This window comes from Cricetulus griseus, chromosome 7 (assembly GCF_003668045.3).
Source record: "Cricetulus griseus strain 17A/GY chromosome 7, alternate assembly CriGri-PICRH-1.0, whole genome shotgun sequence".
Taxonomy (NCBI): Eukaryota; Metazoa; Chordata; class Mammalia; order Rodentia; family Cricetidae; genus Cricetulus; species Cricetulus griseus.
The window spans coordinates 5,637,930-5,650,272 of NC_048600.1; the positions used below are offsets into that span (position 1 = coordinate 5,637,930).

At 41.9% G+C, this 12,343-nt stretch overlaps 2 protein-coding genes across 3 annotated transcripts in view; one reads left to right on the forward strand and one right to left on the reverse strand.

The window, feature by feature from the left end:
• The window catches only part of Fez2 (fasciculation and elongation protein zeta 2), a 37,168-nt gene extending 28,663 nt beyond the window's left edge, over window positions 1–8,505 (forward strand). The window contains exons 6-9 of one of the 2 annotated variants that reach the window (XM_027426063.2): window positions 1,183–1,263; window positions 3,383–3,458; window positions 5,163–5,228; window positions 7,639–8,505. In XM_027426063.2, coding sequence (XP_027281864.1) covers window positions 1,183–1,263; window positions 3,383–3,458; window positions 5,163–5,228; window positions 7,639–7,655 — 240 coding nt within the window. In that variant the 3' untranslated portion in view covers window positions 7,656–8,505. The remainder of the gene's footprint in view (window positions 1–1,182; window positions 1,264–3,382; window positions 3,459–5,162; window positions 5,229–7,638) is intronic. The other variant, XM_027426064.2, reaches the window with a different exon arrangement.
• Window positions 8,506–9,556: 1,051 nt separating this feature from the next.
• Window positions 9,557–12,343, reverse strand: part of Crim1 (cysteine rich transmembrane BMP regulator 1) — a gene marked incomplete at its 5' end in the record, with an annotated part of 180,500 nt that continues 177,713 nt past the window's right edge. Inside the window, one exon of the mRNA XM_027426062.1 lies at window positions 9,557–12,058. Within this exon, the coding sequence (XP_027281863.1) occupies window positions 11,879–12,058 (180 nt within the window). The remainder of the gene's footprint in view (window positions 12,059–12,343) is intronic.

Sequence of the window (12,343 nt, forward strand, 5' to 3'; positions counted from 1 at the left end):
GAGTCCATTATATACTCAAAAGAAATTGTATGAAACCTAACTATGCATGATGACTATACAACAGTAATTAAAGACAAGTGATGTCTTGATAATATTGAGATGTTTGAGTTCATGTACCTCTAAGAGAAGTTCAGTGGTCTCTTAAATTGTGCCTGGACCACACTTTGAGATCACTTGGACTATTGTATAGATTTTATGGGAGCAGAGACAACTGCTGTGGTTTCCTTGGGACCTGGAAAAATATCTTTAAGTTTATTCCTTCAGTGTTTACTGGCTCAACTTTCCCCCTGAAATTCCAGGGAAAGGCACCATCCGGTGAGTCAGACTACAACTTCCTTTTCAGGAGCCTTTCCCTTAGTTAGTCATGTTGCAAGAATCTCTCTGCTGCCTTTGACTCAGCTGGTAGGTACGTACCAGTGGCCCCTTTACCCTGCATGCCACTGTTCAGACTGGTGACAAACCAAGCTAAGTCACCGAAAGGAACACAAAGTCTCATCTGAGTACAGTGAATTCTAGGAAGTCTTGGAGGGTGCCAGGAGAAATAAGCTGAAATTGTTTTCAAAAAGCAGAGTGGATAGTCTTTACAAAAGTTTTGGGGAGCTTAACTGGTAAAATGGAATCCATTCTGCTCCCCAGGAAGCATAAGCCATCTTTCAATTCACATTTGCGGCAGCAAGGCCATGGCAGCTGCCTGGAGAGTGAGTGGGAACAGTTGACTCTGAGTGGCAGTGTGTTCATCTGCCAAATGTTCCTCTTCCCCAAACTGATGGTGGGAAGACATGAACTTCAGCCCACAATAGGATCCAGTTGTCAGTCTTTCGATAAAATGTAGGTAAACAGTATCAAAAGGTTTCTTAAAGATTGTGGTAAACTTTTTAATAAGATGTGTGTGCAGCTGACATTTATAACAAAATTGAAACAAATCTATTAGTTACACTGGGAAAGATCTCCGTGGGTGTGTGTAATGGCCTACCAACAGTTGTTTTTGCATTGGACTCACATGGGAATGGAAGCCCAGTTTCTAAACAGCATGATTTTTGTCTGCTTTATGAGAATGAGTAATTGTGGCATTTTCTAACTGCTTGTCTATTGGGCGCAGAAAGTCATCACGGAACCTTCTACTAAAAGTCTCTGAACTTTTCTCTGTCCTCTTCCTCCTGGGCCATATACTGCTGCCTTTAGCGTTTCAGCATGGAAGGGATCTCAAACGTCATTCAGAATGGCCTCCGCCACACCTTTGGAAACTCAGGTGGAGAGAAGCAGGTGCTCCGTTATCCTTATTTTCCTCTCCTCCTGCTTGCTCCTTGTCTGTGTGAGGGCCCTGAAAGTTGGCACTTTTACTAATTCATTAAGACCACCGTTCATTGTATCTGTAGTCCCAATAATAAACAGAATCCCCCTCTGGGGGAAAAACATTAAGATTGGACAACAGACTAATTGCACTCTCAAGCAGGTTTCAGGGCCCCATTTCTCATGCCCACCTTTAACAAATATATTCGTGTACTGACATGATGGATTGCATGCACAGAAAGGGCTGGCTGTGCAAACAACTGAACTGGAACATGATACTTCTAAAAATCTGCGAAAGAAAATCTCATTTTAAGGAGAATGTGGCCAGAGGTTGGTATATTTGAGATTAAGAGTCTTAGGTAAAAAAATATGCAGAGAATACATTTTACCACTTTTATCTGAAATCGGGCATATTGTATAGTGAGCCAGCTCAGTTGTCGGCCAAGTGAGGAACGAGATATCACGTGTGCAGAATTATATGCTGTGAGTCTGTGCAGTCAGATGTGAAGTGGCTTGGTTTGTATTTACAGTTCTGCATAATTCAAAGAGGGTTGCAGACATGGGAAATGTATACATTGGTGACTGTGTTTGAAATTATCTTTCACTTTTTGGAAATTCCATTTGAAGAAAGACACTCCCTTAGGCTAGGTCTTGCATGATTAAGAAGGTGTGCCAGTATAACGTGTAGGCAGTTTATCAAATGGACCCAATGCCTAGTGATTCTACAGAAGGTTTTTATGTATCTCTCAAGAGGGGAGAGAACTGGTATTAAAGAGGGCAGGCTTGCACTGACATTAACTGATAGAGGGGCTCTGTGGGGATGGTGGAATTCTAGTTTTTATTCTCTACCACTTACCTCCCTCAACCTGCAAGAAGGAGAAATGGCTTCCAGACTGACCTGACTCATGAGGAGGTAGGTCTACAGCCAGGGCACAAAGTCCTGATGCTTCTTCACATTGCTTGATGTATGCCATGACTGGAATCTGAGGTGGGCACATTCCTGTCTTTTATGGGCATTTTTTTTTTTTTTTATAAAGAAACATACTTGGTCTACAGTTGAGACTTACCTGGAGAAGTCCAGAAAGGTTGTGGGGCACTGTGGTTTAAAAAGTGGAACAGCTCGATTTCCCTACTGTCTGGACTTCAGGCCCAGTTGTTTTTATTTATAGACTCTCACAGTCCATGGGGATTAGGAACAGAGCTGGAGTTGAGAACCAACATGGAGGACAAGCTTGAAGCAGCTCAAGGACTGGCCAGGGCACTAACTTTCTGTGCGAGCTTTTGCAAGCTGCCCTGAACTACAGAATAGAAGATTTTAGACAGTTATTTCTAGAACATGCTTCATGAGATTGTCTTTGCTTTTCTCACTGGACACAAGTGTGATAATCATGAGCCTTCAGAGGGAGTGAACTGGCTGGGCAATTTGACACAAATTTGGAGATTATTATTCATTTACCTTCTAGGCCATTCTGTCTCCCCTTTCTAATATCTAAAGTCATTTATGCATACTTAATACAATCATTTAAATATTAATTATGTTTCAGCAATTTTTTGGGGGGGAAGTGAGTCTTTGTTATTCATGTCTAGAAGCTGGTTTTTGTTCCGAAATGTTGTCATGTTATTTGTGTTGACTGTTGCTTCAGCCAGAGTCAGAATGGTCTGAAAGGGAATGATTCGACTGCCAAAAGTTACCAATTGCATAGTATTGTTAAAACTATGCTGTTAGCTTAGTTAATGTTTTGAAGCTGTGTTGAAAATCATGCAAGGAGCGTGCTAGATGAGGCTCTACCCTGAAAATGAGCAAATCGAGCCAGTTGTCCTCAGATTTTGTTCTGAGGAATGTTCCATGACTGAACCACAGGAAGGTGGTTGTTTATGGTGACACGAGGCTTGCACTCAGCAGGGAGAACTGGGGAGAAAAATGAGCCCCAGCTGAAAGTCAGACTTGGGGGATTGCTGCCTGTGCCTGTGCACTCATCTCCAAACCAGCTCTGGTTCACATTTTAGAGCAGGTCTTCCAGGAACTGCATTGTTCTGAAGGTAAACTCATTCCCACCTGAATGACGTTTCGTTTCTCCCCTTCACTTGGCAGTATTTGACGACAGTCATCCCTTACGAGAAAAAGAATGGCCCACCGTCTGTCGAGGATCTTCAGATATTAACAAAAAGTGAGCAAAGACAAATTTAAATGCTTACTCGCTTGACTTTTGCTGATTCTTAAACTCTTGGTTTTCATGTCTGGATTTTAGTTTATTTTGTCAGTGTAGGTTGGTGAATGATGGATGGCATCTTTTATTCTTATGACAGTGGAATAAATAACTATAATATCAAATGCAGTGCTAACTCTGGTGCTTCTTGTTTGAACTTTTTCCCCTTAATTTTTGACTTATCTAAACTAAATTTTGTTTTTAAAGATTTATTTATTATATACACAGCATTCTGCCTGCATATATACCTGCAGGGCAGAAGAGGGCACCAGATTTCATTATAGTTGGTTGCGAGCCACCATGTGGTTGCTGGGAATTGAACCTGGGTCCTCTGGAAGAGGACCTCTGGAAGAGCAGTGCTCTGCTCCAGCCCACACTAAGGTTTTTTTTTTTGTTGTTGTTGTTTCTTTTTTTTTTTCTTTTTTAAAAATAGAAAACAGGTAACTTGAATCTTCATCATTTTACATGGGAACGTATCTGTTTGTCAATGAATAAAATGCTTTGTGGCTCTTATGTGACTTAGTGGCTGAGTAGGACAGACTTAGAGTGATTTTTAGATAAACACCCTGACTTCTTGTGAATGGAAAATCAGAGTCACTAGTTGTAGGGAGAGTTAGCAGTGAGACTTCCAGAACATGCACTCACTTAGCAAACAGTGCAAGGGTCTGCTGTGTGTCAGGTCTTTTCCTGAGTACTTTAGGAATGCTGATGAGTAACACAGACAGAGGTGCTCTGCCTGTGTATGGCCCTACATTTGAAAATGGTTTGTGAGATTAATAAATAGATGTAGTGTTAAACATGTCTTAGTTACAAAGGGCCACAGAAACCTGGTGACTCTTTCATTTTCAGGGATATTCTTGGAAGTCACTTTCTCTTTCTTGGCAGCATTGAAAAATAAAAATATTTTCTCAGTTTACCCTATAGCAAATAAATTATATATGGTTTGGGTTCAGTCACAATCAGCTTGGCTTGGGCTGTAGAGATGGCTCGAAAGTTAAGAGCACTGGCTTCTCTTCCAAAGGACCTGGCTTCAATTCCCAGCACCCACATGACAGCTCTAGCTGTCTGTAACTCAGTTCCAGGGAATCCAATGCCCCCTTCTGGCCTCCACAGGTGACAAACACATACATGATACACAGATAGACAAATAAGCAAAACAACCACCCACCTAGTCAATAAATAAATAGCTGTCCAAATTTCATAAAACAAAAAAAATAAAAAGAAAGAAGAAGGTGAAGGGATTGATGATTGGCCATGGTGGCTCACATATGTGATCTAGTACAGAGGGTGCTGAGGCAGGAGGATTGCCATGAGATTATGAGATTTAATCATTCTGGGGTACTGAGTGAGACCCCATTCTCAAGACAAACAAAATAGAAAGGATTAGATTTGATAATTAGGTTACTTCTAATTGTACATGTATGATAATTGCTTACCAGAAGGAAATGAAAACGTACCGTGTAGGTAGATATTGATGGTGACAATGGATAGGAACCCTGAGGTGGTCAGGTGGCTTCCTCTTATCACTTGGCTGCTGCTAACCTCAGTTGTTTCCTCTTTTCCACAGTGAGCAGTGCATACAAAGTCTTACATTTAGATATAGATAAATCAAGTGATGCCAAACGTCATTTTTGTTCTGAACCTTAAGTGATTCTTATTTTGCAGTTCTGCGTGCCATGAAGGAGGACAGTGAGAAAGTTCCAAGCTTGTTAACCGATTATATATTGAAAGGTGAGTTTTATGACTGGGAGCAGTGGCTGAGGAGCTGTGATTTATCAGTAAATGCACAGTCTTGTTGGTAGAGTAAAATGCACACACAGCTTTGTTAATGTACAGTGACAGTGCATAGGCGACTGGTGTGTGACTGGAACATTAGAGCTCTACAAAGTGCAGCTTCTATTTGAGATCCTGGGCTGAAAGAATTCCCACAGCTGAGTGGTGAACACTTTGCAGAGAGGGAAGTAGAGAATTAAAAAGACACTGGGCTCTGGGTGTGGTGGTGCATGCCTCTAATCCCAGGATGTGGGGGGCAGAGGAAGGTGGATCTCTGAGTTTGAGGCCAGCCTGGTCTACATAGAGAGTTCCAGACAGCCAGGGGGTATATAGTGAGACCCTACCTCAAAAAAATAATAAAATTTTAAAATAATTAGAAGACATGTCAACTCTGAGTATCAGGCGCGGACATGTTGGTCCTGGGAGATTTGGGAAGGGTGGTGTCTGTTACCTGGAGGACAATAGAAAAAGAATGATAGATCTGCCAGGGGCGATGGTGGAGGAGAAACTGTGGACAGTGCCAAGAGGAGCACAGAACAGAACAAACGCTTAGGTAGAGAAGGGAAGGAGAAAAATGGAGATTTCTCAACAGTGGTCTACTAAGGGGGGTGGGCGTGTATTGAGGAGGGAAAAGAAGCCAGAAGATATGGGCCTTATTTTGCTGAGAAAAGGGAAAATGTTTAATAGTGCCTCCTCAATTGAGGAACTAGAGAGCTCACTCAGTTCTAGGAAAAGTGAATGTTGTACAGAGGGCTCATTTTTAAAGGCAGCGTCTGTTTACAGACCAGATTTGAAAGTGGCAAGAAACTTCCATCTCGTAGTCAACTGGACTTGGAGAGCAAGCTCCTTTCATTACTGCTTTGCTTCTGTGTCTTCCTCCAGTCAGCAGGAGACAAAAATGTTGTAGTCCTGAGACATTACATTTGCTGTCTCCGATGGGCTTTTTATTCAGCTGTATTTTCATAAAAAGGGGGCTCACAGTGAATGATGCCCAAGTATCATGTGTGGAGACTTGACATGTAGCAACAACAGCCAGCCGTTGGTCTGCAGGTTAACATGGTCAAAAAAGCCGAGTCAGCACCTTTTAAAAGTTCCTCCCTCTCTCCCCCATGGATGGCCTTTTCTCCCTATTAATGATTTTTTTTTTTGTAAGAGACATCTTTGCTTTTGTGTTATGCTAGCATTGGTATGAAAGCTGGATGGCCTTGAGGTTTGTCTTAGATGTGAAAGAGGAATGAGCCAGACATGTCTCAGACTATGAATTACAGTGGTCTAGAAGGCACTGCCAGGACAGCCAGACAGTGGCTTCTGAAGGATGGTATGGCCTGGGGAACAGGGCTGGGGGAGAAAAGGAGTTTCACTTTTTGATAACCTAGGACCCTTACTGTAAATCTTGTCCTCCCACTTGGGGAGGCAGGAGTCCCCCTTCCTGGGCTGGCCCCTCCTGCTCAGGCCATTGGCTGTCCTTGAGCCCTGTGGTTGGTTGTGCTGTACCTGCTTCCTGCTTCCTGCGAGCTGCTGTCTGCATGTGCTGTGCTTCTGTCTCCCTTTCATGCTGTGAAGACTGGGTTGAAGAGCAGCCAGAGCTCAGACTGCAGCAGCGATGCTGTAAAAAGTGAGCAGAATGTACAACTGTTCAGGGGTCAGGGGAGGTGCCAGTGTGGGCTTGTGGATAATACAGTGCTCTTTTCCACCCAGCCTGTCCACTGTTGCTTGGCCTGGGGACCACTAATAGGACCTGTGTGGGAGGGCCTGTTGCTCAGAATGGAGAGTGATGCACCTTCTCCTGGCTCAGCTGGCCCTCGTACTGTGGGAAAACAGATGTCTGTGGCTTGCCTATGTAAATACATTCCTTAGTTTTAATGCAAAGGTGAGAAGAGAAAGCAGGTGAAGTGACCCCATTTGGCCTAAGATGGAATGGGTGCTGCTGGGAGAATGTAACTTCTCACACCGATAACACCCTATAGCCAATGTTGACTTTAGTTACATACCCAAGACCTGGGCCACGGTATGGCTGTCATGGTTCCAGCCCTACAGAGCAGACTCACAACACCCTTCTTTGACTTCTCCAGGGGCCTGTGCTGTTACAGGACTTGGGGCTGGAGTGATAGGCTCATATCTCATAGGGTACCCCAAGAGACATGGCCTTTAGGTGTCATATTTCTGGAAAAGTCTAATTAATGTGTCTTAGAGAACTCATTGTTGGTGGTAGCCTTCTGAAGTCTGCTGTTACAGATTCTTGCACTAATATCTAATCTTCATTACACAGTGACCCTTTTCATGTACATATAGATTGTATGTAACATTTCATGGTTTTAGTCAGGGTATATGCAGAAGATCCATTTCTAACTTTCTTTCTCTATTGTAGTTCTGTGTCCTACATAGAGCAGCTCACAGTGGAAGCGCTTCCCTTTCTGTGGACTCCAGGCGTGATTTCCTGCAGTGTCACTCTGGAAGTTGGCTGTCATGAGTCCCTGCTTTTGGAGACCCAGCACACTTGAACTTGGATTTGCAATTCAGTGTTACTTGATCACGACTTCACTAATCCATCATTGTATTAGAGCACCGAGAGGGCTATGGCACTCTTGAATTCTGGAGATAGGTTTTGGAAAACATAACCATGGTGGACTGGTTTCTAAGTTAGCAGAGCTGAGGAGAGAGATAGGAACTGTGCATGCCATTATGTTTGTCATTAATTGACAGTGTGGCTGTTAGTGTTTGACTTCCTCCATCTGAACTGCACTGAAGAACAAAAGCACTGGAAGACCCACCCATAGCTGTTTTCCAGTAAAGGTGAGAATCAGTGTTGAGTGTTCAGAGCATCTTCAGACTATTACCTACCAGTATTGTCCAGAGACTGAGATGGAATGTGGGCTGTTGTAAAGCGGAACTTGCACTACTTTGGCCTAATTGTGGATGCCAGACACTGTTGGAAACTAATTTTGCAACTTCTGCCTATTTTACTATTGTTGACATGTGAGCCATTAGGATGCCATTTGGCATCATTATGACCTTGGATGTTCTGTGTCTGAAGAGTGTATTTTGGAAGGGGTCCATGCCCTCTAAGGTGCTTAAGGAGCTACTATGGTACTGCCTATTCTCATGGTTGTATTCAGTTTTATTTATACCTGTGTGCTTTTCTAGAAAAAGCTGCTCACGGCTACAACACTAATAAACACTTTTGCCAGTTTCAGTCAAGTCAATGACATTTAATAAAATAATACATACTTAAGAATCTTGAGTTTCTATTTGGTTTTGCTCTCACACGTGCTGATTCTTAGACTTCATGTAGAATTCACCACTGGAGTGTGCACAGGGGGGTTCTGATTAACCTGGATGGCCAAGTGGCAAAGGGACCTTTCTGAGTCATACATACTACACTGCCGTAGTATGGCAGCCAGCCTCCTGTTCTGCTGGGCAGCTCCCTCCCCCAAAGAAAATGAGTGTACTTAAGCATCTTTTCCTCCTTAGAGGTTCAGGTATACAGGACATCTGCACTCCCTACTCCAGTCAATGAGATGCTGCTGACTGTAGTTGTAGCCCAGTTTGAAGTCTGATGGCACGTGGCATTTACCAGGAAGACTGTGGACTTCAGTGTCTGGCTGGAAAGTGAAGATGCAGGACTACTGACCACATCCCGTGAAATTGCTGAAGACACAGTGTTAATAATTTAAGAAATTGATTAGAACAGAATTTGTAAGGTGCCTTAGACTAAAGAAAAGAGTTCTAAAGGTCAGTTTAGCAGCCCTTGTCCTGCTTATGGCTTATTCTGGATTGTGCTTCAAGTTTGACCCTCTTTCCTATAGCAAGAGAGTTTTATATCTATATGGCATATATGTGAAATACTTTTCATGTTTAAGTCCCATCCCCAAGCTATCTCACTATATATGGAGATACTGTAGAACCTCAAGAGGTCTTGTGTTTGCAAAACTTTGGAAAAGGGATACTCAGTTTGTTCTGATGATGAGCACCTTTCTCACTTGTGACTGACAGCAGGCAGCTCAGCTTCTTGTCTTGTCCTTCAGCGCTCCTGTGCAGTGCAGTCTAAGGACAACTTTGTGCAGGAGTCCATGGGAAGGACCACCTGCTGAGGGATACCATTCTCCTCACTGCTGCCAGAGATGTGCTGACCAGGCAACCCTGGGAAACCATTGTGTGTTCACCTTAGACCAGAGTCTTTCTGAAGTGCATAGTTTTGATTTAGTGTTTATTTGCTGCCAAGAACCAGGCTGTAAACTATCCCTTTACAGCTCTGCTTTAGGAAAACAAAAACAATACTACAGGAGTCTGGTGCACTCCAAGTGCTATATGCCCGGTTTATTCTTCAGGAAATTATATTTGTTTTTCTTTTACAAGAGCACAACAGGAACCAAAGTAAAAGAGTAATAGATACAGCACTCAGGATAAATCATATCTTTAAAATAAAAAAAAAAATTTACACCTTGTCCTATATCCTGTTAGTATTTTCATATGGCCATGATTGAAAAAACAAAAAGCAAGCATTTACAATTTTTTTTTGATAAAGTTTTTTTCCTTATGCCAGGAATGGATAAATTGTCAACAAAATTTTATACTAATCAGGCTGATGTAAATCTATTTCAGTAACATATCATTCACAAATTTATTTTGGAAATAGATAAAAATATTGCCCCTTGATAATAAATCTTTTTCCTTTGATGCAAACAGCTAGAACACCTTTTTCCTTTTGATATTCTAAGACAAAAAATGGTTAATCTTCAGATTAATAAATTAGGTCATTATAATAATAAATTAATTTTTTTTAAGTTCAGCAACCTCTGTCCAAGTATTTACAACAATACTTGAAAGTTCCTTTACAAAACAGAACACATTTTCTTTTCACATTAAGCATACTGGGTATCTGTGTCTTTCACAACAAGCATTTTGAAAAGGCAAACCAATGCACAAATGGGCCATTAGTATAAAAGTGCTAAGAGCTGTTTGAAAAGTTAACACTATAGAATACAGTCAGTTATATCTGAGGCAAACTACAACAAACTTCCAGCTTATTGTGGACAATATTCCAGTAGTTGTTTCAAACAGTTGTTTGAAAAGAAATCCAGGAGCTGATTAGTGATGTAGATAAAAAATTGCCATCAATGTCTCTGGCCAGTGAGCGAATTGAAGACCAAGTGAAAGAAATCCAAATGAAGAAGATTTTAATAAAGGAATATCCTTTCCATAGCAGGTGGGATGCTGGTTGCTCAAAGTGTACACACACACACACACACACACACACACACACACACACACACACACACACGCGTGCTCACATCTTTCCAATTAATCTGCAGATAAATGAGATTGTGTTATTCAAAAAACCCTAAGTGATCAGATGCATTGCTATGGAAAGCCTGTTTATCTGCCTTTGTTCTGGTTAAAATCTCATAAAAATACATTCAACAGGAAAACATAAATTGTATGTGTATAAATATATATGTATATATATTATATACACATGCACACAAATACTCTTGTTTTTGAAGCATAAGATAGTTACATAAATATTCCTATAATTGCTAAAGTTTAGAGGCATCATTTTTTTGAGCTTCAACAAAGGTGCTTGAATAATATACAATTAAAATGAAGTAGTTTCTATTTTGTAGAATCAGTATATAATAAGGAAAAAAAATCCCAGTCTTTTTTTTTTTTTTTTAAAGTTTCTTCTTAAGCTAGAGCTTCAACAAAACTATGAACAACCAACGATATAACAGAAGAAAACAACAACAAACAATGTAGTATAGCCCCTGGAAATGCCTGGTGTCCTTCACCCTCGACTTCCTTCCTGCCAAGTGGTAAGAAAAGCTCCAGTGCTCAAGTCAAGAGGTGACTTTGTCCTTACCCATCTGCTGTCTCTACTAGGAACTGGCTGATTGGCACGGAAGAAAACAGAAGCAGCAAAAAGAATAACTGTATATATCCTTAATAACCCGCTTTTGAGAAATGTTGCTATCCATTTCCCTGGCTTCCTCACTGCCTACTGCAGTTGTGACTGTATAGAAGAGAAACTTGTGGCTTTAGACCTGGGATGGCTATCAAGAGTTCTGATGCACTTGTCTGGTGGTGCGGCAGCTGGGTTGCAAGGCTCTTTGTGTTCCTGCTCATTCAGGTCCGAGCTTTGCAGCAACCAACACCGTCTTCAGAGCAACAGGAAAAAAAAAAAAATTCCTCTGGGCCATGAACTGTTTTTATTTTCCTGGCTTTCTCCCCTAGCCAAGCTGACCGAGTTTTCTTCCCAACGCTACCCTCCCAACCCATTTCCCCCACCAAACTCTCTGCCCCACCCCCAAATGTCTCTACAGCTATCTTACAAGCAAATAAACTTTAGCAAGTTTTAAAACTTTGGTTCTATGAAAACATGTGGTCAGTTATCTTGAGGCCAAGTGGGAATGCTTGTTCTGCACAATGCTGTAGACAAAGCCCATCCCAGTTAAGTCCTTAGTGCGGGACACCAAGTCACAATCTGATACAATCCACTAAGCAAGTGCACAAATTCTAGTTCTTTAAAGAGCAGATTTTTTGTCGTTCTCTGTCTTTCAAAACCTCATCCATGCCGCCGCCACCACTGCCGCCGCCGCCGTTGCTGGTGTTCACACCGTTTGGTAGAAATTGTCTGCCTGTAGATGGTTCTGTTTCTGCATGCTATAGAAGCCACTGAATCGCGCATCAGGTTCAGCAATTCTTAGCATTGTCTGGGAACCGTCCCTGGCCTGGACTCGAGTGCCTTTCTTGCAGTCCACAGATACCAGCTGGTTATTCAAGGAAGATGGCTGTTCAGTGAGAGAGAAGAGAAAGGAAAAACCCATAAAGACTTGGCTGACTTGTGTACGAAAAATGGACAGAAACTCAGGACCTAACTCAGGTGAGACTACAGTTTCAGTATTTGACGATCGCCAGAGTGTTTGCGGGGAGTGATGTCTTATTATAGCTGTATGAGTATTTTCATTGGTGAAGTGACATATGAACTGTTTTTGAACCCTTGACTGCAGGCTTGCATTTTAGAGGGTTGGAAATTGGTAAAGTTACAAGGCAGGAATATTTCAAAGCAAATAGTG